We start from the raw sequence: 27228 nt of genomic DNA on the forward strand, positions 1-27228 counted from the left end.
ATCTACAAAAATCAAGGAATTTTTTTTTTCATTAAATGAAACATTTTAATAATTGTCATTTTTGCTCCAAAATGTGTAATAAATATAACATATGTGGGAAATCAAAGATGTGGATGAAAATAAACTGTTCTGATATTTTCAGCTCAGTGAGTCTGGGACTTTTATTAAACCCATCTATCAAGTTTTCAGAGTCACACACTAACTGAGATAGTTAGCAATAATGTGCTTGATGGCACTGAGAGAGCAACCAAGATCCTTTGAGACCTGAACCCAGCATAGCTTCACTTCATAAAACTGCATGTGAGTTCAGGTGTGTAATAAAGTGTAGTGAGGTTTATGCAGGGGCGGGTTACGATTTTTGAGGCCCCAAGCAAATGACCAACCTGGGGCCAACAGTGAGATGCGATGCATCCGTGAAGGATGTTCGTCCAGCACGTTTACATAGAAAAACAATGGAAAAACAGGGTAGATGCACGCAAAAATGCATTCAGTGTGAACTGCCCCTCATCCCTTCGCACGTGTCTGTGAGTGAGAGCGTGTGGTCGAAACAAGTTCGGAAGACCTGTATATTAAATTTTTTCATAAATTACAAACCCGCACCCAAAGTCCTACTGACCCGAACCCGCCGGCTTCGTGAAATGCTCTGAGACCGCAAACAACAGCATATTCGCACGTGTAACCAGAACAACATGTCACCCCTCAAGCTGTTTTTGCGGAGCTTTCCTACTGGGGCGGGGGCCCCCGACATCTGGGGCTCCACGCAATTGCGTGGTGGTTAAAACCACTACTGGGTTTATGGCATATAATTCATCCTTATCCCAGTGCCATACAGGGCAAGTTGGTAACTTTAAGGGTCACTGCATCTGGGGCCAAACATGAAATACTTTAACTTCCTGTTGAGAGAAGAGAGCAGTTCTAAGTCATACACACATATTTACTTTTAAATGGGGACATACCATAGACTTCTAATGTCTTTTTTTTTTACTACAGACAAACTCATCGACATTCAGATCTGTGTTTCTTTTCCTTTTTAGTTGCTTCAACATTGTTTTCTGTTTTTTAGTGCAGATGTTGTGATGCATTCACTGCTAATTTTATCATGTCTGTGCTGAAAAGATGCTGAAACGTCGTGTGTGTGTGTGTGTGTGTGTAGGTGTAGGTGAATGTATGTCTCCATTAGGGATGGCGAGTGGTGATATCACAGATGATAGAATCACTGCATCATCCCAGTATAATCCCAGCTGGTCTCCACTGCGCTCCAGACTGCATTACATTGAAAATGGCTGGACACCATCAGAGGACTCCACCAGAGAGTGGATTCAGGTACACATGTATTTATAGACCAAGACTGTTTTATTTTATGAGAAAATATATTATCTATTCATGCAAAAAGACAAAGTCACATAGGCACATACAGACATGGAAAAGACTCAATATTTAAGCATAAAGAAACGTATGTATTTGGCATTAAAAAGTTAACTTCAGACAGCTCTAATGATAAAACTCACAGACACATCTTCACGTGAGGAAAAGGGCTTGCGTGAGTCTTTGTTTGTTGAATGGATGTGATTGACATGTTGTCATTCTCACAGCAGTAAACACAGGAAGGGTTTCCTCTCTCAATGAGGACATTTATGGAGCAACCATAGACGGAGCTTACGCTGACAGTAGGCCAACATTTCTGACGTTACCAGGAAAACAGACAGACATCTGGAGAACACATTTCATTCTGAGAGAGAGAGAGAGAGAGAGAGAGAGAGAGAGAGAGAGAGAGAGAGAGAGAGAGAGAGAGAGAGAGAGAGAGAGAGAGAGAAAGAGAGAGAGAGAGAGAGAGAGAGAGAGAGAGAGAGAGGTCATTTCTAGCAGGAGTAAGTTCATGAGAAGTGAGCAAGTTTTTAAATGTTTTTTTGGCCGATGTGAATATGGATATATTTGTGTCCTATGTTTGAGGCCCACTTATGGTTAAGACTGTATATTATTCCCTTTAAAGAGAAATATAACAAAACTTTTGAATTTACTTTTGTATCAGTGATTTTATGCATAGTACAGGTGCATCTGGATTGAAGCCATTTCAATAGAGAAATTTACACAGCATTTAAAGGAATGTTCCGGGTTCAATGCAAGTCAACATCAATCAGCAGCCTTTGTGGAATAATAATAGTTGCCACAGAAAATTATTTTGATTCATCGCTTATTTTTATTTATTTTTTTTAAAGTAAAGAAAAGAAAGAAAAGCAAGAATCATGGTTGTCCAGTAATGCACTTACAATGGAAGTGAATGGGGCCAGTCCATAAATATTAATACTCTCACTCTTTCAAATATATATCCATAACAAATAAACATTATAAGTGTTAACATGATTTTAGTGTGATAAAATTGCTTACTGGGATTACAGGGTTTACCGATTTTATGTCCACATGACAATACAGTTGTAATATTGACTATGACCTTACACAAATAAGGTTAGTAAGTGATGTTATCACACTATAACAATGTAAACACATATAATTTTTTCACATTATACTGTACACTTGCCCCATTTACTTCCATTGTAAGTGCCATACTGAAACCATGATTTGTGCTTTTTTTTAAAAAGGGGATAAGCCAAAATGTTCTTCTGTGGTAATCAACATTATGCTACAAATGCTGTCAATTGAGCTTAACTTGTATTGAACCCAGAACATTCCTTAAAGGGCCAGTTCATCATTTAGTCATCCTCCATTTTTCATTTTTGTGGAACACAGCATATGGCTTAAGAAGACTTGGAATATAATGCACAAGCAGTATGGACTACTTTTATATTATTTTTGTCATTTTGGAGCATGACAGCCTCTGGCCCCAATTTACTTTCATTGTAAGGAAAAGAGCAGTCTGACATTCAACTCTCTTTGCGTTCCACACAAAAAAATCATATTGAGTGACATGCGTGTGTGTGTGTGTAGTCAGATGATGACAGAATTACCATAACTATTTCTTTAATCTTATCGCTATCTTAAAACTTGCGAGTTGGTGTGTGCAATATGTGAATTGGGGCAAAACTGTCATGGTAAAGATGAAAGGTCTGTATCTGGCAAGAGATGTCACAGTTGTTCAGAAATATCTGTTCTAGTTTCACTTCGATGGCCTCTTTATGTTCTCCCTCAAAGCATCTGTCCTCCCTGTCGAAAAACTTCACATTCCTGTCTTCAAACAAGTGATCCTTGTCCGGAGACAGTTTTGTCTTGTCTTGGCCCCAGTCTGGAAACAATCATACAGGGATAGTTCACCAATATAAATTCTGTCATCGTTTACTCACCCTCAAACATTTCAGACCTGCATGTTAGATAGAATTTTATGCACTGACACTCTCATCTACCATTCACTTTCATTAGATGGAAAAAAGATACAATAAAACTGTGAATAACATCTCCATTTGTGTTCAGCAGAAGAGAGAAAGTCACACATGTTTGGAATGACATGAGGGTGAGTAAATGATGACAGAATTTAATTTATGGGTAAACACCGTAACCCTTCCAAAAAGCAATGTAACATGAGCGTCAGTCTTCCTCTTTCCTTATTCATCTTCCCTTTCCTGCTTACCCTCTTTCCTTCTTACTCTCACATACACAGCAATATCCTGTTTTCTTCAAAAAGTGCCTATATGTTTGTCTCTAGTCGAGTTTGGTCCTGACATTTGTGTGGGTTTCTTTCTGTCCTGCCATTGTTCCCTCCTTAAGGGTCGTTAACACTTGTTGAGCTTGTTAACAGTGGCTGGCTCCAGTTGGCAGCTGAACTGATTCTGATATGGCACAATATTGAAAAGCTATTACCCCTACAACACCTTCCTGTTCAGTATTAGAACGAGAGAGAAAGAGAGAGAGGGAGGTTGGCAGTCATGCATTTTCAATGCAATCTGCTCAGTGAGACCAATGGGAGAGAGATGTGAACTTTTGTGTCAGGAATGCTTGTATTAAGCCAAACTCTCTCAGCAGGCTATTTATGCACACTTCTGTTGCATCAGTTGAGTTGAATTTATTTCAAGAGGCATGCACACATAAAAGCACTTACATTAATTCTTCTGTTGAAACTCGTGTATTAATTGAGCTGTAAAGATAAGTTGTCACTTTTACGGTCATTTTAGGGTGTTATGGTTTGTTGACATAACATCGTCATGGCAACAAAGTTATAAAATTGGCTATATCTTTACACAGAAAAGGTTAGAAAGCAATTTTATCACACTAAATTCATATCCCACATATTGTTTAAGTCTTGTGGCTATTTTTTGAATTAGTGTGTATTTTATCATTTACGGATTGGCCCCATTCACTTCCATTGTAATGGCACTTTTCCACTGCACATTACGGTTTGACTCGCCTCAACTCTACTTGCTTTACTTTTCTGAGCTTGCATTTCCATTGCAGTTTAGTGCCGTCTCAACGTGGGTGTGATTATAGGCTGATCGTCATAGATGCGCATAGTTACACGACACAAACTTACCAAAACAATAACATGACTGCTAGCTGTTAGCTTCTAGCTCATTGTGCTGCATAAAGCAGTTGTTGCATGGTGATTTTATACAATTGTAACAGTTAAATTGGCCTGGTTGTTTTAGAAGCAAGCTTCCAGTAGCTGGTCAACTAAATAAAGTGAAGCTTTCAAGCAGAGTATAGAGTTAACATAAGAAAACATACAATCCTCCATCGTGGAACAACACCAGTCCAGGGCACTCTCCCTCCCATTGCTCGCCGGTCTAGATAGTGTCCATTTGGTCGAACCACTTCCACTTTTCCTTGATGGTTCTGTAGTTACTTTAAAAAAAAAAAAACTTTTCCCTACACTGTTGGTAGGTCCTGTGGTAGCCGTGTGCGGCCAACAGCTGATACACTTCCTGAGAGAAGTTTTCGTTTCGCTCATCGCTAACGAGTGGACCGTCTGCACCTCGTTTATTGACCACGGCGTGGTTTTGCGCACAGCGATTTCTTTTTTCACATTTCGCATGAACAAACGATTCTGCTGTTGCTGTTACTAAAACTTTAAAATTAGCGGGTTGATGTCACGTGTTGGAAATCCAGTGACGCTGGTAGTGACGATTCTCCCTGACCAATCCATGATCTGCAGGATTTTGACATCACATTTGGTATCGGCTCGGCTCGCTTTGAACCTCGACTGAGGTGGTACTAAAAAATGATACTATCCACAGTGGAAAACCCCCAAAAAGCGAGCAGAGTCGAGTTGTATCATGCAGTGGAAAAGCCCCATGTGCCTCACTGGAACCCAGATTTTTGCTTTTTTTTATTAAAGAAAAGGATGAACGAGTCAAAAAAATTTTTTGTGGTAATCAATATTGTTCCACAAATGCTGTCGATTGACCTTAACTTGTATTGAACATGAAATATTCCTTTAAAGGTGCGAGGTGCATTTTCACAAAAGTTGGAACACAATGTCAGACTGTCAGACACAATGAAAGTTGCTTCTACAATTCACCACCTGCAGAGCTGTCTGCGTTCCATAATATACAATATGTGTGAGTGTTTTATTTAATAGGCCAGTTGTTTTGAGAATAAGGCCCTTTAGAACCACAGCACTGTGTGTTGGTACACATGCAGAGGCATTAACGTACTGGAAATTAGTTAAGAAATGTGTGTCAAATTGATTGATTGGTGATTAGACATATCTGTTTTTATTGACCCAGTCCAGACAACAGATTCTACCTCCTTAAACTATGAAGTAAACACATACGAATCTTACTGAAGTCCTTAGAATCATTCAGACTATGGGTGTGTCCCAAACCGCAGACTTTAGCACTATTCTCATTTTGTAATACAAGTAGTATGCAAACACTGAAAATGTAACAAAAAGAAGTGTACAATGGGGGACCCGGATGATGCACTTCTGTAACCGTCAAAACGGAGTTTGGATTGTTGGACACTTCACGCACTCAGCGCTCACCTCTTGCCGTATGTAGCGTTGCTGGTCTGACAAAACAGTTTTAAATAATGTAGAAGCAACTAATGGAACTTCTTTGAAGACAACACCTTACAAATGTAAATTGAAGGCTTTACCATCAACCCACGCTCTGTGAATATTTATGTTGTTTGAGATACAAGTGTTGAACTGAGGTTGGCTAATGTGCTAATGCTAGCGTCACCACATTGCATGCGTTTTAAACATCACTTCCTTCAGCTGTTACATGGCGAATGCTTCTGTGTAGTAAAAAAGAGTCAAGTGCTCCATTTGGGATGATACTACACTTTGAAAATTCTTACACTACATGGCTGTGTGCATAGTGTACAGTGTGTCATATGGGACACGGCTAATGTTCTCAATGGAATACTACAGTATCTTACTACTTACTGTGAAGTATATACTCTGTAATAGTGCCTTTTATTTAAAAATAGATCAGTATGTGAAGCAATATTCAGGATGCAACACTAAACATTTTAAACTGTAGAATGCTACAATTTTGTCACAGAACCTCACTATATTGCATGTTTAATTTTACGAGTTGTGTAAAGTCGTTACCTCGTAAGTAAACACGGTTATTTAACATTTTTAAATGTAACTTTTGGTAGTCCAATCATGTATTGAGTCAATAAGGAGATGTTAAAAATCTTTTGATTTTGCTTCCTGTTTATTTATCGCACTGGTAAAGGAAGGTCAGTTGGCGCACACAGCATTGTAGTGTCCTACAGTTTTATATTTTGGCACATTTTTGGCAATAATTTGGTAGTAAGTCATCCAGATATTTTATGCATGTAAAAAATTACATTCTGTACACAGTATAAGGTCATAAAAGAATAGTATGGCAGTGTGCTATTATGAACATACCCCAGTGTGTTCTGTTCAACAGCAAAACAACACTTCTGCAAACACACACACAATTACACACACACTCGACAGAAAATGATAGCACTCTCTCATGATTTCTCACTATCTGTCTCTCTCAGGTGGACTTGGGTTTCCTGCGGTATGTGACTGCCATTGGAACACAGGGTGCCATTTCGATGGAAACTAAAAAATCGTACTATGTCAAAACATACAGGATCAGTGTGAGCTCGAATGGAGAAGACTGGATCACACTGAAAGATAAAACCAAACAGATGGTGAGGAATTCTTTTATTTTATTTTATTTTTACGCATTGCTTTATTATTACTTATTTCATATTTTTTTTAATCATTTTTACTGGCACATTAATCTGTTATTGTTTTGTTATTTTATGCTTTAAAACAGTATAATAAACAGTATAACAGCATAAATGCACCTTAACATTTTATAAATTGAAACTTGGGGAACATTTGCATGGAGATTAGACAGTGAAAACAAGGAAAAGATATATGTGTAATACTATGTGTTATCTCTCTTTTTCTCAGGTGTTCCATGGAAATCAAAATCCCACAGATGAAGTACGCATCAGACTGCCCAAGCCCACCCTCACCCGTTACCTACGGATACGACCTTTGACCTGGGAACAGGGCATTTGCATGCGTTTCGAGGTGTACGGCTGCAAAATATCAGGTATCCCTCTTTACCACAGGAGATTCAGCCATTATGTCACATTGAAATCCCAGCTGGTGATTGCTGGGGTTTAGTCTTAGTCTTCAGATTGCATTTTACTATTTTCTGTATTTCACAATCTGGAGAATGTCACCCAAAAATATATTGTAATTTTGGAAACACTTTACAATAAGGTGCCATTTGATAAGTAATGGATAATGTACAGTCAGCTGGTTGTTATCGCACAATAAACCCCGACAAGGGGATCAGCCTGAAGCCTGAAGGGGTCTATTTTGCTATAAATACTGGCTGATGGAAAATTATTCCATTTATTACAAGGCTACTACATATTACTCACTGACACCTGATACAGACATGAAGAGATCCGACCTGTGTGTGTGTGTGTGTGTGTGTGTGTGTGTGTGTGTGTGTGTGTGCGTGCGTGCGCGTGCGTGCGTGCGTGCGTGCGTGCGTGCGTGCGTGCGTGCGTGCGTGCGTGTGTGCGGTAGTGTAGTGGTTAGCACACTGCACTATGAACCTGGCGACCTGAGTTCGATTCCCGCTCATAGCCAACACCAGTGACGAATATCTGAACCGGTCCCGGGCCTCCCCTAGGTCGACTCAGCCTAAAATGAGTACCTGGTGCGGTGTGTAAACATTGCCACTGGGGAGACTAAAAGGCGGTCGGGCGTGGTGCTGGCCACCCACCCCCTCGTGTACCGTTCCGGCCTTCATAGGTGCTCGCTAACAGCACTTGCCCCTACAGTCTGTTAAGGCTAAATGGGGGATCTTTGTCTTTGTTTTTGTGTTTATTTTAATAAATCCTTACTATTTCTGACAAGTAGTGTCAGACAGGAAGTGGCCTGTCTGTTTCCTGTGGCTCACAATATTGGTGCTCTTTCATGGGGATTGCTTATAATTTCCCTTCCTCTCTTTCAGATGCGCCATGCTCCAGTATGCTGGGGATGGTATCAGGTCAGATTTCTGACTCGCAAATCTCAGTGTGGCCGTCGGCAGAGAGGGGCTGGCTCCCTGAACAGGCCCGGTTGCTGACCGGTCGGACGGGTTGGGTGGTTGCTCATCCGCAGAGTCTGGGCAAGAACCACTCACTGGAATTAGATCTGGGAGCCCAGCGTATGGTAACAGGCCTCATCCTGCAGGGAGGAAAATACAGAGACGTCAATGTTTTTATCAAACGCTTTAGAGTTACATACAGCACAAATGGAATAGAATGGACCTACATACAGGAAGAGAATAGCAACAAATTGAAGGTGAGAAAGAGAGAGAGATTCCATGTGAACAGTAATATTTGAAAGGGGAAATGTTTAAAATGTTCAATGTTAAAAAAAAAACCTTCTCCTTCAAAACTGAATTCACATTAAAAAAAAAAAATTTGCAACGCCATTCTGTGTCACTAGAGGCACTAAAGTTAAATACTTCACCTTTAAAATCAAAAAGAAGTCAAGGAAAACAAAACTTGCCATTTATCTTTCATTTATTAAAAAAAGAAAATGTTGTAACAATCTCTTATTTTTCTTGTCTGTAGGTGTTTTTGGGGAATCAGAACCACGACACACCAGAAGTGCGTACATTTGATCCAGTGGTAACGCGTTTCCTTCGTGTCTATCCTGAGCGTGGCTCCACTGATGGCATGGGGTTAAGGCTGGAGGTTCTGGGGTGTGATTTGTATGGTGAGTGACATCCAAACCGACCAATCACAGAGCTTTGAAGAACAAAGTCCTCAGGCTGCATAATCCAACTACAAATGATTCTAAAATGGTGTAGAAACTGTCAAATATTTGTGTACCTTGTGTACATTCTCTAATTTCTCTCTCTTTCATACACATTTCTCTTTTTTCTGTCTCCCTCTCCAGAGCCCACAACACCTCTCCCCTTTGCAACCACTATGGAAATCACAGCACCTGCCATCACTAGTGTATCAGGGAACATTCCAACAACTACCAGCATTTCAACAACAACAGAGGGTTGCGACGATGACGATAACTGTCATAGTGACCCAACAGGTTGGTAGCCTGATAACTGATAGCCCGCCCCAAACTCACACCTTTGGTTTAGCATTGGGCTGGTCAGGACGCTCAAATAAACATGTTAAGAGCAACAGTGTTTATACTTTTTGGGGAAATAACCCTACAATGACTTATAGCAGGCTCGGTTCCATATCAAAATATCTGAGGGTGCTTCTGAATTTAGTAGGGTGCTCTATGATTAAAAAGAAGAAGGTTATTCAGTTGAAGGTGCTTTAACCTTCTTTGGTGCTTTATCTGTTTGAGGGTGCTTATCAATCACCTCAACGCCAGAGTAGAATGGGGCCTGAATTATAGTTTATTTTAATCTCTGCATATTAAAGGGATAGTTTAACCAAAAATAATTTACTCACCCTCATGTCATCCCAGATGTGTATGACTTTCTTTCTTCTGCTGAATATCTCAGCTCCATAGGTCCATACAATGCAAGTGAATGGTGGACAGAATATTGAAGGTCCAAAAAGCAGATAAAAAGCAGCATAAAATAATCTATATGACTCTAGTGGTTAAAATCTATATCTTCAGAAGGGATATGATAGGTGTGGGTTAGAAACAGATCAGTATTTTAGTCTTTATTTTTTACTATAAATCTCCACTTTCACTTTCACATCTGAATGTGTTGCCTGTTTTCATCTGAAAGTGAAATTGGAGATTAGAGTTAAAAAAGGACCTGAATACTGTTGTTTCTTATTGTATTTTTATTGTTATTATCATATGGCTTCTGAAGATATGTGTTAAACCACTGGAGTCTAATAGATTACTTTTATGCTGCTTTAATCTGCTTTTTGGACCTTCAGATTTCTGGCCATCATTGTATGGACCTACAGAGCCGAGAATGTCATACACATCTGGGATGGCATGTGGGCGAGTAAATGATGAGAACATTTTCATTTTTGGGAGAACTATCCCTTTAAGATGTGATGGGAGAATGTATTTTGACATCAAATAAATCATTCACATCACTTTTTGACACTATACACCTAAATACTGTATCCTAACACTACCACTAAATCTACCCCTTAAAGAAATCTTCTGCCAGTTTTACATTTTAAATGAGAAATAATACTTAGTCCCTTTATTACGTTTTCATCATGGGGACCATTGAGAGGTCTCCACAATGTAGGCGATTTTAGTTACTTGGGGACATTTGGTCCTCACAATGAAAGCGAAACCTTATCTACACACAAACATTAAAACAGCAAACCAGTGGCAGACTACGACCCAAAAGGTTACAAACACAAACACACACAGTTAAACAGTGATGACCCAGAATGTTACATAAACACAGCAAAACAGTGGTATTGCTACACCCATTCATGCACACACTAAGATGCAGACTATGACTTATCAGACAACCTATGCTTTCTTTCTTTCTATCTTTCTCGACCCTCGTGTCCCAGTTTGACACTTAAAAGCAATTGGTCATCCATTCAGACACAACAGGAAACACACACACAAAAATACAAAACATGTAAATAGACTAAATACAAATACAGTGACCTTTCTAATACCCTTGTGCTTCGATTTTGAAAGTATATTCTGTATTTATTTATTTGTTTCTATAGACACTGTAGTGGCAGAGCCATATCTGGAGATGGAGTCAGTACCTGGTGAGAAACAACTCACACACATTCACACACACATGCCATTATCAATCTAATAGAGAGCTGTTTTAATAATGCTTGATCTCTTTCTGGATTGGCATGTTTATGATCTTGTTTCTTTGTGGTTTTTCCTTTCAAACTACAAATACAAGCATATAAGAGAGTCTCTACTGCCACCAAGTGTTGTTCATCTGAATTACAACTTAGAATCTCCAGCTGTTGAACTTTGTTGACAAACCTAAATGCTTTGTGCAAGATTAAAAACACATTCAGAGAGTTTTCTCTATAGGATTTTAAGAGAGTCATATACTTTACAATGCAACTCTCTGAATTAACCTGAGATTAAAGGGATAGTTCACCCAAAAATGAAAAAAAAAGAACACAAAGCTGCTGAACACAAAGATTTTTAGAAGAATAACTCAACTCTGTAGGTCCATAAAATGCAAGTATATGGTGGCCAAAAGTTTGAAGGTCTAAAGTCAAGTCAAGTAAATTTTATTTGTATAGCGCCTTTCACAACATACATCGTTTCAAAGCAGCTTTACAGAAACTGTAATGTCTAAAATGTTGATGAGTCATCATTGTGTAGTTTGACCAAATACGATTGTGAATTGTGTTTAAAAATAAGCACAAAATATGAAATATTAATAAAAATATTATTAAATAATAATTGTATTAATAACCCCAGTGAGCAAGTCAAAGGAACCTAAAACTCCATATTATGTTGGTTAATGGAGAAAAATAACCTTGGGAGAAACCAGACTTTTATGCTGCCTTAGTGTTCTTTTTGTACCTTCAAAGTTCTGTCCACCATTCACTTGCACTGTATGGACCTACAGAGCTGAGATATTCTTCTAAAAATCTTTGTTTTCAGCAGAAGAAAGAAAGTCATACACATCTGGGATGGCATGAGGGTGAGTAAATGATGAGAGAATTTTCTTTTTTGGGTGAACTATCACTTTAAGGTCAACTTTAAGGGGAACTTAAGGTGAATAGCAACTGTCCAGTTCATATAACACCTACAACCTTTTGGTTACAAGCCTAGAGCTTTAACTATCTCAAGTTAAAGCACAAGAAGCATAGAATGTGTTTAGCACCATACGTTATACACTGATTAGCCAAAACATTTTGACTACCTGCCTAATATGGACTCTACAAGACCCCTGATGGTGTCCTGTGGTATCTGGCACCAAGACGTTAGCAGCAGATCCTTCAAGTCCTGTAAGTTGCGAGCTGGAGCTGCCATGGATCAGAATTGTTTGTCCAGCACATCCCACAGATGCTCAATCGGATTGAGATCTGGGGAATTTGGGGCCGGGTTTACACTTTGAACTCTTCAATCGTGTTCCTCAAACTATTTCCAAATAATATGTGCAGTGTGGCAGTGCACATTATCCTGCTGAAAGAGGCCACTGTCATCGGGAAATACCATTGCCATGAAGGGGTGTACCTGGTCTGCAACAATGTTTAGGTAGGGTGCATGTGTCAAATTGATGTCCACATGAATGGCCGGACCCAGGGTTTCCTAGCAGAACATTGTCTAGAGCATCACACTCCCTCCACCAGCTTGCCGTCTTCCAACAGTGCATCCTGGTGCATTCACTTCCCCAGGTAAACGGTGCACTTCTACACGGCATCCCCGTGATGTAAAATAAAACAGGACTCATCGAACTAGGTGACCTTCTTCCACTGCTTCAAAGTCCAGATCCCATTGTAGGTGCTTTCGATGGTGTACAGGAGTCATCATGGCAGCCCCATACACATCAGGGTGCGATGCACTGTGTGTTGTGACACATTCCTTCTGTAACCATCATTAACATTTTCTGGGACTTGTGCCACAGTAGACCTTCTGTCGTTGCCCTCGCACATCGATACGTTTTGGGTGCCCAACACCCTGTCGCCGGTTTGTGATTTGTCCCTCCTCGGACCACTGTCAGTAGGTACTCACCACTGCTGACCAGGAGCACCCCACAAGCCTTGGCCTTTTAGAGATGCTGTGACCCAGCAGTTTGGCCATAACAATTTGACCCTTGTCAAAGTTGCTCAGGTCTTTACTCCTGCCCATTTCTCCTGTATACAACACGACTACAAGAACTGATTGTTCACTTACCATCTAACTTATCCAGATCTTGACATGTGGCCTTGTTAGGAGATTATCAATAACAGTTATAATGTCATGGCTCATTGGTGTACATACTGTAGCTAACTTGAGCACACAAAGTGGGTTAATGTAAATTCACTATGAAGGACTGTAAACTTGGCTCAGTGTTTTGTTTTTCTGTTTAGCATACATCTGGTTTGCTTGTGACTTTGGGTGGACTGATAACCCCTCCTACTGTGGGTGGAGTCAAGATAGTGGAGAAGGAGCTGAATGGCACATAAAGAATAACAGCAAACATGCTGATCCCAATTTACCTAATCTGGACCACACAGGTTAGAGCTGGCCTGATCATACACTTGTCGATCAGACAAGCCATGTAGAGCATGAATTATTAAATGTATGTTATTAGAAGTTCCTTTATGAACCTTTTCTGTTTCAGGGATGCCTCACAACTTCATTTACACTGCTTCCAACACCAACACACAGAGGAAGACTGAAATGATGACGGAAGAAGAGTTGGCAAGGAAAGGATGTGTAGCAAGACTGGCCAGTTTGCCTGTCACAGCCCCAGATTCAGACCTGTGCATGTCTTTCTGGTACCACTTCACTGAGAAACACACTGGAACACTTTATATCAAACAAAGGATAGAGCGAGAAGGGGAAGAAGGGATGAGAGAAGACACTGAGCATCTAATACGTTTTGTAAATGGGCAGATGAAAAGCAGATGGAGGGAGGCGAGAGTTCTGATTCCCAGTGCCGACAAATCTTATCAGGTACTGATGATGACCTTACTATAATTCATCACTATGAAACTTAATTTGAACACTATGTACATGATAGAAACTCTTTCTCTGACTGTGTGTGTGTGTGTGTGTGTGTGTGTGTGTGTGTGTGTGTGTGTGTTAGGTGATTATCGAGGCTCAAGTGGATCCTACAGAATCTGGTTATATCTCACTGGATGATATAAAAATACTGGACGAAGTGGATCCAGATGAATGCATGGGTATGTTAAGCCCCACCTCTTTCATTTATGGCCCCTCCCCCTCTATGTTTGGCCTGCCTATAACTTGACATCATGCAGCAGGCAACAAAGCTTCCAGATTCATTTGAGCAGCATATTTCAATGGTGGATGTGAGCATAGCTGCAGTTTTAATAATCTTTTAAACATTACATAATGTAATAATGTGTGTTAATATAAATGAAAGTTAATATAAATTAATATCTATAGTTTACAGTGAAGAAATAGGTCTAGGCTCTTTCTGAACTATCGACAAAACAAGTTTTAACTTGGTTCAACAGGCCTGTATGATTATGTCGGACAGGTTGATGAATACACATCCTCACACGCTAAACACACGTCTATACCCTGAGAAATGTGGCATAATAAAATGAAAACTACAATGAAACATGTTATATGCATGCGTCTTCACTACTTAAATTATTGAAATAAGTAAATACAAATATTTCACTTCAACGTCATCATAGTCAATATTCAAACTTAATAACAGCCCATTTTGATGGAACATATTACTTACTACAGTCAAAACAAATGCCAAGACACGATTTTGGTCATGGTGGTGGAGATCATTGTTAGATCATATTTGGCCTCATATCTGTCACAGAGATTGCACTTTGGAAACTATAAACAGCTGTTTGTGAAAATCTCCTATAATATGTACAAAACTGGGTGTTCTAGGCTAGTTAGGCATTAGCTAATGTTATATTGGGGATTTGTAGTTTTTTTGAAAGTCCCAGTTTACACCTGGTATTGCCATGCGTCTCGGGTGATCCAGTCACAAGTGGTCAGGAGAGACACATCACTGTTTGCACCTGGTCGATATATGCGTCTCCTCTGACTACTTGTGTTCAGATTTGAAAAGGAGTGTCTCTGATTTAATGATGACATAATTCATCTCCATGTTACTGCATGATTTTAAAGTGCAACAATGTCTGAAAAGTCAAAGTGCGGGGAAAAAAACGGCACGCTGTTTCTCCCAGAAGCAGCTGAAGTTTAATCTATGCAGAAACACAACATTTCGAGCAGAATGATCTGTTATATTAGTAGATTTCTTTTATTAACCTGAGCTTCAGTTGTTTGTGCTTCTCATCTGTCTCACTGCATGTTGATATCAGATGCACTGATGAAGATCCTTGAAGTTCTCGTGCTTGTGCATGTATTCGCTTTTAAAAAAATTCAGACGGTTATCTCCTTTTATAGCCACTCGTAAACAGCAAAGTTTAAACACTTGTTTAAGCACAGCGGTTGAATGGCAGGTGAGGGGTGGTGCTTTGCAGTGGTCCTGGACGCATTCAGGACGGATTAGTGTTTACACCTCAAATGTGGTGTGGTCACAAGAGTTTTTGGCCACATTCGTATGCAGATTTTGTGATCCAATCATAAAACATTTAAGACCCCGGATCACACAATACGCATCTTAATGCAAGGTGTAAATGGGGTTTATATCACTAGAAGGAGCCCGATACCTTGTAAACACATCAGTTTTAGGCTGACAGAGAAAAACATGGGGCCGGATTCATGAAACATCCTTGAAAATAAAATTTTCCTTGACTACTGTTTTCTTGTGTGTGTGTGTGTGTGTGTGTATGTGTGAGCGTGTATTTATCACTTTGTGGGGACCAAATGTCCCCATAAGGATAGTAAAACCCGAAATTTTTGACCTTGTGGGGACATTTTGTCGGTCCCCATGAGGAAAACAGCTTATAAATCATACTAAATTATGTTTTTTGAAAATGTAAAAATGCAGAAAGTTTTCTGTGAGGGTTAGGTTTAGGGGAAGGGTTAGGTTTAGGGGATAGAATATAAAGTTTGTACAGTATAAAAACCATTATATCTATGGAAAGTCCCCATAAAACATGGAAACACAACATGTGTGTGTGTGTGTGTGTGTGTGTGTGTGTGTGTGTGTGTGTGTGTGTGTGTGTGTGTGTGTGTGTGTGTGTGTGTTTTCAGACCCAGAGGATACAGACGTTGATGAGGATGAAGTTGATGAGAACGGTAAGACTGACATGTCACTCAGATGTGTTATATTAAGACAGTAATATGCACCTTGTTGGCTTGCAATATTGTGATGTAATATCATTAATCTTTTTTAAATATACTCTGTAGTTTTCGCTCACACACTATGTCTCTCTCTGTGTAGTGACCTGTGAGGGGACTGAAGACACCTTGTGGAGTTTTGGACGCGGCTCCATGCTGAAGAGCTTAGATCCCATCCTGATCACCATCATCGTGATGAGCGCAGTGGGGGTTCTGCTGGGCGCTGTGTGTGGGGTGCTATTCTACTGTGCATGCGCTCACAATGCAAACAGAAACCTCTCTGCACTGGAGAACTACAACTTTGAGCTGGTGGATGGAGTCAAACTAAAGAAAGAAAAACTCAGTGCACATAAATCTTACCTAGAGGCATGAGGAATGCTGAACAATGTTGAAGGAACATTTTTAGAATGCTCTTCACAAAGTTAAGACTGAGTGGCATTGTTCTCAGGATGTGCAGGAAGAGGGACTTGCCTCTAGATGGCGCTTTGTATAGATTGTACAGCCAGATGATTATTGTCTACTTGTTTGTTTGTACATTTGTTGCTAGTGTTGAGACCAAGACAAAAATATGTATCCTCTAACACAGTTGAACATTTTTTCTACAAGCCATCTTGTAAAGCAGAGCTGTACACAACTGGGTTTTCAGTGTTATTGTGCTCTAGTTTGTATGTGTGTGTGCTTGGAAATATGTGTTTGTTCAGTTGGTAACTCACACTTCATTCCAGTGGTGCCTTTCAATGTGTTTTCATTGCCTTTTCACACATGGGTTGACCTCCTCTACACAGTCAGTCATTTGCTTTTGAGCACAAACTGTTCTCTTACAGACATGGGCTGCCCACTAACCCACTATAAATCAGAGGTCAATGTCTAAATGTGAAAAACAATAAGTGTCCTCTATTGTCATATTGTCTATTGTGGCTCCAACACAGCCCACAAAATATTAAATGCACAGTTAGAGGAAATACAGCTTTTCTAATAAAAAGTGACCCAACAAATATTCGAACAGTTAAGAAACACTTTTTTTATGAATTACATCATTGCATTAGATAACAAAGGATCAAACCAAATGTAATTTTTTTCAAGAACGGTAGCACAAGCAAATTTTTTAAAGCAAAATATTTAACAAAAAGAGGTTAGGTTTTCCATTATAAAACACTATATATATATATAAAAATGACAAAAAAAGAGAAAATTAGAAATGTTCTCGCAATATTTGTTTGCAGATAATCCTTATTCTGTTACTAATGCAATGAAATTCCTATATAAATATGTCACGTGGAGTAGTATGTGTTGGAAAACTTAAAAGTAATATTCCAGGTTCAGTACAAGTTAAGCTCAATCGACAGCATTTGTGGCATAATTTCTATGCCACAAAAAAATAATTTTGACTTGTCCCTCCTTTTCTAAAAAAAAAATATTTTTAAAAAGCAAAAATCGAGGGTACAGTGAGGCACTTAAAATGGAAGTGAAATGGGGTAATTTTTGGAAGGTTAAAATGCAAAAATGTAAAGCTTATAATTGTATAAAACCATCTATTATATATTATATTATACTTATTATACTAAGGACTATTCTTCTGTAAAACCGAATGTATTATTTGAACTGTAAAGTTGTTTAAATCATAATTTTACAGTCGTTTTAGGGTTTGTTGACATTACATCATCATGGCAGCAAAGTTGTAAAATTGGCTTTTAAACTTTACACAGAAAAGGTTAGTTAGCGATTTTATCACACTTACATCATGTTAAGAAACATATTGTTTATGCCTTGTGGCTATACTTTTGAAACAGTGAGTATTTTAATGTCTACAGATCTGTCCCATTCACTTCCATTGTAAGTGCCTCACTGGAACCCAGAATTTTTGCTTCTTGTTTTTTTTTTTTTTTTAAAGAAAAGGAGGAGCAAGTCGAAAATAATTTGGTGTGGTAATCAATATTACCCCACATGTACTGTTGATTGAGCTATACTTGTATTGAACCCAGAATATTCCTTAAATTCTTTCTTATGGGATTTTTTTAACACTCTTTGTAGCTGCTCTTGAAACTTGTCTTGATTGTTGTGCCGCCATGGTATTGTGTTGTTTTCGAGTAAAATCAAAATGACTGCAGATCATCTGTGGAAAAAGTGGTAGGAGCCAGTAGGACCCCTTCTGATAAGGAGCCGCTTGAGGAGACACACTCAGGCAACCAGGACTAAAACAAATTAAACATTTAGGAAATAAAGAGTGCTAATGTAACATCTGCCCAAAGAAATTGATTTCATCCACAATCCGTGCTCGTGAACATTAGCAACAAAGCCAAGAAGAGAAGACGACACATTTGCTGAAAAAGGATCTGGATTTATTTCACACATTCTGTAGAAATGCAGTTTCCATCAACAGCTGAGAGGAGATGGCAGAAACCTTTGTAAACTTGTGTAATTTTGCACTGAGAATTGTATTTAATGAACCATTTAGATAGTAATAAAAGTGGTAACTACATTAAATCGTAAGACAAATCCAGCTGTTGGTGTTATAGGTCACACTTTTTTAGTGCTATTTAAAATGAAATGGTATTTTTCTTAAATGTAACCGTTTCTGTGATATTTTTTTTATGTCCTGAGAAACTTTAACAAAAACCTCCAAATGTAAATGTTATGAAGTCCAATCTGTCTGATGGTTGTTGTTTTGTATTCACAGTTCTGTGATAAACAGAAGGGGAAAAAACTTAAAGACTGAATATGTATGTCCCATTAGCTTCAAGGCAACAATTTTAACCAATCAGCTGTCCGCATCAGCAATGCGCTAACAAATGTAACCAATCAGCTTTCCGCATCTACAACGCGACAACAAATTTAACCAATCAGCTGTCCGCATCAACAATGCGCCAACAATTTTAACCAATCAGCTGTCTGCATCAACAATGCGCTAACAAATGTAAGCAATCAGCTGTCCGCATCTACAATGCGACAACAAATATGACCCAATCAGATGTCAAGACTTTCTCAACGACATTCCAAAGTGAATAAAGTTTTTTTTTATGTTTGTTTGTTTGTTTGTTTGTTTGTTTGTTTGTTTGTTTGTTTGTTTGTTTGTTTAAAATACTTGTTTACATTTACAACAAAGTGTTTGTGGTATAAACGCTATTTTTGTTTTCTTTTTAGCCTATTTGTTTTCTAGTTTCACTAAACATTTATAGGTGCAACTGTCTCAATTTGTACTTAAATGAATATTCCGGGTTCAATACAAGTTAAGTTTAATCGACAGCATTTGTGTCATAATGTTGATTAACACAAAAAATTATTTAGACTGGTCCCTCCCTTTTCTTAAAAAAAAAAAAAAAAAAAAAAAGAAAGAAAGAAGAAGAAGCAAAAATCTAGGTTACAAGTTATTGGATATAACTTTACACAGAACATTTTAGCAAGCGATTTGTCGCACTTAAATCATGTTAACACGCATTATTATATTTTGCGGGAATATTAGTTTTCGAATTGGCCTCATTCTCTTCCGTTGTATGTGATTGTATTAACTTTTCAACCAACAAAAAAGTCCATCTCTGTTATAATTCTTCTGGGGGAAAAACTATTGAAAAAATGTACCGTTATTTCAAGGTAAAAGTAAAACATAATACGAATAATATTAATAAAAAATAAAAAATAAGATACAGTTGATGCACCATATCTACCACTAGATGGCAGTGCATGCTATACAAGTTCAGCAGGCTGCCATTCTATCTCCATTTCTGAAACAGGCAGCTAGTAGAAGGAGCCCGCCCCACAATTTTCACAGCTTTTCAGTGAACTCGATGACTGAAAGTTTATAGAAATCACTAAGTTGTCCATCTCTTCATATTGTCACAGTGGCAGACATAATCGCTTTGGAAAGCAAATGATAACGTCATGGTAACACAGTTGCCAAAACATGAGGGTATCATAGTGCGGTTTCACACCCAAACCACTGTTTCTACATTTCTGCCAATAAACCCCGGAGATTGTGTGTGGTGCGTGTATGTGTGTGCGTTTGGACAGTCAGTAGTTCTATATTGAGAACTTGTGACCTTTGTGCCACTAAGATGCTGATTTAGTTAAACCCCACATTTCCCAATAGTATCTAGCTCTGAATCAAGGGCGTAGGTTTGGTTAGAAATTTGGTAGGGACAGATATAAAGGATAATATTCAAAATGTTGGTATTAAAAAAAAAATTGAGAAAGTCAGTCAATAGGTAATAGTCAATAAATTAGCAAGTCTAATATCTTCAATGAATTTTTTTTTTTACTCTGTCCCATGATATGAAATATTAGCCTTTTTAAAAAGTCATTTTTAAAGAACAAACCAATTAAGAACTGGCCCCTTTTGCTGTACGAATGTGATAAGCCATAAACTGAAATGTGACAGCGATATGCAATGCGATATATTTCCCCATAGCGTTCAAATGCAATGTCAAGTGAACTGAATCCACAGGAAACTGGATTTTTTCATGACAGCAAACAAAGGAGCTCCCTGTCTGTAAAGCCCCTTAGAGTCCTGTTTCTACAATCAGGACATTGTCTGTTACAGTCGTGACTATGATAAAATACGGATTTAACAGAAAAATATAAATGTAACTTGTGAATTTTAAGTGTAGTGTTTTGTGATTTTTTGCATCTATTTACTATGATACATACTTTATTTCTTTTGTAATTGTACTTTTTTTTTCTGCTTGATATTATGTTTGTGTGCAAAGTTTGAGGATCTCTTGTCACATAGTAGCTTATAAATACTGGTTCGCTCATTTATGGAACCGGTAAAAAAAATTAGATTTTTCTGCAAGGCAAAAAGAAAAGTCAGTTAATCTGGTCTGAAACAAAGTAAGCCCAAGTTGACTGGGTTATGATAACACAGAACTGTACACCACATGACACTTATTTTAGAAAGGTTTAGAAAGGGAGTTGATGCGTCTGTGCTGTTTTTCAACTCTTTTTCTTTGTAAACAGTCGCTAAACATACAGCTTTGAAAGTTGTTCCACATTTCCCTGTTTTTTCAGCCTCGCTTGCAGAAATGCTATGTTTTTAACACATAGTGCGGAAATTTTTCTTGCTGTTTTTCAGCCTCTTGCGCAGGAACACTGCATTTTTAAGATGCTGTCATATCAAGAAAAGTTCAGTTTTAAAAAATCGTGTCTTGAGAAACCAGCATTCTTTGCCATTCGTTGTGCTACATCTAGCTTTTTAAAAGGAATAGTTCGACCAAAAATGAAGATTCTCTCATCATTTACTCGGCTGGGGCGGCTATGGCTCAAGTGGTAGAGCGGGTTGTGATTCGATTCCCGGCCCACACGACTCCACATGCCGATGTGTCCTTGGGCAAGACACTGAACCCCAAGTTGCTCCCAATGGCAGGCTATCGCCTTGCATGGCAGCTCTGCCATCATTGGTGTATGAATGTGTGTGAATGGGAGAATGAGACGCAGTGTAAAGCACTTTGAATACTGATAAGTTAAAAAGGCGCTATATAAGTGCAGACTATTTACCATTCTCGTGCCATCAGGGCTGCGTATTACTTTGTATCACTAAGAATATCTCAGTTCTGTAGGTTCATGCAATGCAGGTCAATAGGGTCCAAATCTTTGAAGCTTAAAAAGCACGCAAAGGCATCATAAAAGTAATCCATACGACTCTAGTGGTTTTATCCTTTCGCATTTACAGTCAAACTGGTGAAATTAGTGCCCTGTGCTGGGCCCAGAGGCACACAGTCCAGCCGGTGCGATCTGCATTTGTGCTGCTGTTTACCAGCAAAGAGGGACTAAAGCCATTTTTCAACATCACTGTATCTTAATTTATTTATGTTAAAAACATTCAATCACTAAATAAAAGTTTAAGGACTTTACCGTTGGAGCTGACTGTTTTAATGCAGTGATGCAGCACTATTTTCTGATGTCAAACAAAGAATGTATAAACTAGTTAGTCCACATGAGCCTTCTTCCATCACTCATTCTCACCTCTTTCCACAAAGTGGAAGGGCTAGTTTGAACCATCTGGGCTTCCATAGTGCATTTGTAATGGAAACAATATGGCGGCGGACATAGCCTGCCATCGTGTTAGCGATTGCATCTTATCTATCATAATCAATCATTATAAACATCAAAAAATGATATTTTTATTATTATATGTTTGATAATATATAATCTGTCCTCCAGTGCATCTGTTAAGGTGACATTTTTTAAATTACAGAGCGCATTAAATAACTTGCGCTGGAGTATAAGTCAGTACTGGAAAAACTCACATGCGAAAGGGTTAATCCATGTCTTCAGAATTATATGATAGGTGTGGGTGAGAAACAGTTCAACATTTAAGAACTTTTTTTTACTGTATTTTCCTTACTGCCCAGTAGCAATGTATGCATGAAGAATGTGATTCGCCCAAAACAAAAGAAGAATAAATAAGATCGTTTAGGAGGGCTGTTTAAAAGGAAAGATTTGTAGTATAAAATGACTTAAAATGTATCTGTTTCTCACCCACTCCTATCATATCGCTTCTGAAGATAGGATTTAACAACTCAGAGTGGTATGGATTAATTTTATGATGCTTTTACATTCTTTTTATATGCTTTATACGTTTTGGATCCTACAGAGCTGTGATTTTTTTCTAAAAATCTTTGTTTGCGTTCAACATCAGGGATGGCATGAGGGTGGGTAAATAATGAGAGAATTTTCCTTTTTGTGTGAACTATTCCGCAAGAACGAGTTTGGTGTGAACAGCCCCTTTTAGTCGGAGTTTGGATGGGGTGTAAACATTACTTCCTGTGGGCGGAGGAAGGGAGAGGCTGGCAGTGCAAACCCATCTCAAAAAATACTTCACACATTTCCCAATCCGGACCGAGGATCCAATGCGAAGGGCGAGCTGGACTCTGCCGTTATTTCGTTTCGCCATTCATCTGCATTTATAACCTAAGATCTGTTTGATGTAGACGGGAGCTACGTGGACATTGCAACCAGCTGTTGATTCAAAATAGCCACCGGCGCTGTTAAGGAGACGGGCAACAAAGACTCAACATACACGGGGGACCAGCTGGACTTCTGGACCAAGCGCTGCCGAAGATTTATTTTTGCAGCAAATGTGGTTTTAAAAGAGCCTCTGATAGTTAGATGACTCGCCGGGGAACACATGTTAAGGTAGGTTAACGACTCTTTAAACTAGTCTCTTAAACAAACTCACGGTCTCAATATCGCTGAGCCTTTTTTAAATGGGTGAATTTCAAACGGTCTTCGAGGTTATCCCGAGATCAGTTGACAAGTAATCATCGGTTCGCGTTTGATTAGGAAAATTCTTTGGTTGAGAACTTTGGGTGGGGGTGTCCCATCCATCGCTCTTCAAAGGAGAGACGTGGATCTTATCGCTTAGAACATATGCAATAGTGTCCCCTCAGGCTATGTCTTTATTTTAAGTCGTCCGTAATCACAGACTGTTATCTAAAGTCTTTCTGTAACGTTTATGTGTCCAGAACATCTGCTGTAAGTCCTCTACCCAAGGCCTTTGTAAGTCCCGGCGGGTCGGAGGGGGGGACGTGGGGGCGAAGTGGCCCATGAACAATGCTTTATTTGGTAGTTCCTTTTGTAAATGTGTCTGTCCCTCCATGGGAGTCCAAATTAAACAGCCGTTTATTCCTGTTTAGGGTACACTGAACTTGTTAGACCACCTAAAATCTGACGTAAATGAGCACATAAGGCGCCGTTATCAATTGTGATTCAATGTCAACACGCGCTGGACGGACGTATTTAACCGTTGCGTTTTTTATACGTCAAGTTAAAGTTTAAGGGTGGGGGGCTCGGCTCTGAAGCACCCCTATTTTCACATACTGTCACCAAAATTGGTACATATATAGTTCTCATCAAGCCGAACAACTTTCATACTCCGTCATTAGCTCCGCCCAACAGGAAGTCAACCACTTTGGATTTTCTGAAAATCGCAGGCTCTGAACTTTTAAATACTCCTCCTAGGGGATTCATGAGACTGTCATCATATTATGCCAAGCAGGGGCGGAGCCAAGAGTTTTTCAAAGGAGTGCCCAGGCTGGGCCAAGCAATCAATCTGGGGTGGCACAGAAATATTCGGGCAGCATTATTATATCGTCAGACTGTGGGGCGGGGGTGGGGTGAGTGGATACAATGACACCCGGGACAGAGAGGTTTGGCGACCATGGTGTGTGCACATGTTAAGTTTGTACATTTGTTCAGTGATGATTTCGACTCTAAAGAAATCATTTGTACCAAAAAATGACTAAAACAGCAATTGTGCGTGGGGTGGCCAATGGGGTGACCAGGCTTTGGTCCATGATGGCCACGGCCACCCCCTAGCTCCGCCACTGATGCCAAGACATTGACGATGCTAAATTGTAAACAGATTTTTATATATCGAATGGTGTTGCCATGGCAAGGCATTAAATTAATGGCAAAAAATGGGAAACAGTAAGTGTCTCATATCTCCTGTGTGCAATGTGTGATTTAGATCAAAATTGAGATGTACATTTAATCTTTGGGGCTAATCACATGGATGTGACTATTTTGGGTCACGGTCATAGAGCCATCACCTGGTACCAGGAAGTGTGGCTCTTTCAACATACTTTAAAATAGCCCCTTATATTTACCCAAAATAGCCACTTATATTTACCCAAATTGCTTCAAAATTGTTTAGAATAATGTAAAATGCATGTGTCCACCTTGCATTGTTTTCAGAAAGCCACCGGGTGGAAATGGACCCATGGAAATTGGGATGGCATTCACTCGCATGCCATCCCAGATGTGTAAGACTTTCTTTTTTTGCAGAACACACTTTTTTTTTTTTTTAAAGATGTATATCTCAGCTCTGTTGGTCTATACAATGCATGTGAATGGGGTCCTACACTTTCAAGCTCCAAAAGCTGATAAAGGCATCATAAAACTAATCCATAAGACTACAGTGGATTAATCCAAGTCTTCTGAAGTCATCTAGATGGTTTTAGGTGAGAACAGACCAAAATGTAACTCATTTTGTACTGTACATCTTGCCATTGCAGTCTTTAGGCACATTTCCTAGTGCTTGATGCATGCACAGAGCACTACCAACAATTTGGTCTATTTTCATCCAAAACTGATTGGATTGTTTCAGAAGACTTGGGTTGAACCATGGAGTTGGATTACTTTTATGCTTCCTTTATGTGCTTTTTAGAGCTTTAAAGTTTTGGACCCCATTCACTTGCATTGTATGGATGTACAGAGCTGGAAATTTCTTCTAAAAATCATTTTATGTTTTCTGCAGAAGAAAGTAAGTCATCCACATCTGGGATGGCATGAGAGTAAATTATGGGAGAATTTTCATTTTTGGGTGAACTATCCTTTTAAGGATGCAACACACACAGCCTGGATGATCTGCAAACATTTTTTTGAAATTTGTTAGTGGCAGTCAGATACTTACAGCGCTTCAGTGAGAAGTGTAAGCTCTAAATTGAGAATGCCGCCATGGTCTGAAACGGTACTGCTCCTCTCCCATGTATGTGTGCACACTTTTGTGTCTTTCATATGGTCTAGTATTAACAGTGAACCTTTAAGTCTGTAATAAGCACTCTCTTCCATGAGCTTGATAAGTCACATGTTGGATCTGAACATAATAGGGCAACAGGATAAATGGCCTGTGCTACAAATAAGACCTTCAGTCTCTCATATTCCGAAGAATAGTATGTGATGCAGACTGATATAGATTCGTAAAAATTATATCAGTTGAAATAAGATGCTGAAAGTGACATGTTCCATTTATGATTATTATAATTCCAATGTTGTTCTTGCCATCTGTCTTGTGAAGACTGCAAAGAATGTTCTCATGTAACCTGTTAATGTGTGTGTTCTGGGTCAGCTGTTATGCTGGCCGTCTATATAAGCAGGGTGTTATTTAACCTGCTTTTGTGGAGAAAGACAGGGAAGCATGGGTCGTAAAGGTGCATCTGGGGTTGTGGAGGCCGATTGAGTCAGAATGTGTCTGTTTGAATCTGATATGGATTTTGTTCTCCAGACTGGCCCTCTGAGTCACTTCCTGTCATCTACTCTGTTATGACACATTCACATTGAGAAAGGATGGGGCGGTGCTGCTGCAAGGCATTGAAACAGTTTGGTCATCATAATTTGGAGGACTCCGAGCTAAAAAAAAATAAAGAAATTATAGAAATGTTTGATGCTTATTAAAGGTTGCCACGAGTTTACAATTATTCAGGCAACTCTATTCAGGCAACTTTGTCTTGTGGGGGCGGAGTTTTCCCGGTCTCTGTCAGCCTGGTAAATAATCGACAATCACTCAGCAGTGTGTGTGAAGAGAGGGGGGTTGGCAGGGAGAGGCAATTTCATTAAGGAAATGGCCGCCCTACTGTGGAGGGGTTAATGGCCACTCTGTACATGTTTGTCCTATGACAGTGCCTTAAATCACCAGGTAACGGATAGCGGTGAACATCAGTTTAAAAAGCCCTCGTGTGCCCTAAAGCCACTAGAAAAAGTTCAAGATTAGATTGAGAGAGGTAACATGTACAGCTTTTTCACTTCTGTATGTGTTTTATATACAGTGCCAGTTAACAGACTGCACATGACTGTGAACTTAACATCTAATGTTGATTTCATGAATGCCTCTCATTCGTTGCTGTCGTTGTCTTTGTTCTGAACTGTTCCTACTTTTTGGTCCTTTGGTGATCACATGCCTGACAGTTGATGAGTTTTGTCTCGGCTGTAGATTCAGTAGTAGTGAAAAACAGCACTGAAAACCACTGTTCATTTTTGTCCGGTTTTCTGTCCGCATTGCCATAAGGATACACGTTTAAGAACCGTTAATGGAACCAAACCTTGTGAAAAATTCTAATTTAATACTGTTATTACCAGAGAATTTGTGTGTGTGGTGGTGGGTAATTAAAATGTACTTGCTCATCTATTCAAAATCCAAGAGTGGTCTTCCCTTTACAATGGCATGAACGGTC

The 27228-nt window shown here is 39.1% G+C and overlaps 2 protein-coding genes across 2 annotated transcripts in view; both read left to right on the plus strand.

The window, feature by feature from the left end:
* The window catches only part of LOC127648988 (neuropilin-1a-like), a 31559-nt gene extending 14277 nt beyond the window's left edge, over positions 1 to 17282 (plus strand). The window contains exons 6-17 of the mRNA XM_052133862.1: positions 1154 to 1323; positions 6928 to 7083; positions 7352 to 7496; positions 8415 to 8746; positions 9022 to 9166; positions 9350 to 9499; positions 11086 to 11130; positions 13411 to 13557; positions 13665 to 13999; positions 14133 to 14229; positions 16199 to 16243; positions 16389 to 17282. Coding sequence (XP_051989822.1) covers positions 1154 to 1323; positions 6928 to 7083; positions 7352 to 7496; positions 8415 to 8746; positions 9022 to 9166; positions 9350 to 9499; positions 11086 to 11130; positions 13411 to 13557; positions 13665 to 13999; positions 14133 to 14229; positions 16199 to 16243; positions 16389 to 16657 — 2036 coding nt within the window. The 3' untranslated portion in view covers positions 16658 to 17282. The remainder of the gene's footprint in view (positions 1 to 1153; positions 1324 to 6927; positions 7084 to 7351; positions 7497 to 8414; positions 8747 to 9021; positions 9167 to 9349; positions 9500 to 11085; positions 11131 to 13410; positions 13558 to 13664; positions 14000 to 14132; positions 14230 to 16198; positions 16244 to 16388) is intronic.
* A 5788-nt stretch (positions 17283 to 23070) lies between these two features.
* LOC127648938 (integrin beta-1-like) overlaps positions 23071 to 27228 on the plus strand; it is a 32599-nt gene continuing 28441 nt past the window's right edge. Inside the window, exon 1 of the mRNA XM_052133778.1 lies at positions 23071 to 23413. Within this exon, the coding sequence (XP_051989738.1) occupies positions 23387 to 23413 (27 nt within the window). The 5' untranslated portion in view covers positions 23071 to 23386. The remainder of the gene's footprint in view (positions 23414 to 27228) is intronic.

Source organism: Xyrauchen texanus, chromosome 9 (genome assembly GCF_025860055.1).
Source record: "Xyrauchen texanus isolate HMW12.3.18 chromosome 9, RBS_HiC_50CHRs, whole genome shotgun sequence".
NCBI classification, from domain to species: domain Eukaryota; kingdom Metazoa; phylum Chordata; class Actinopteri; order Cypriniformes; family Catostomidae; genus Xyrauchen; species Xyrauchen texanus.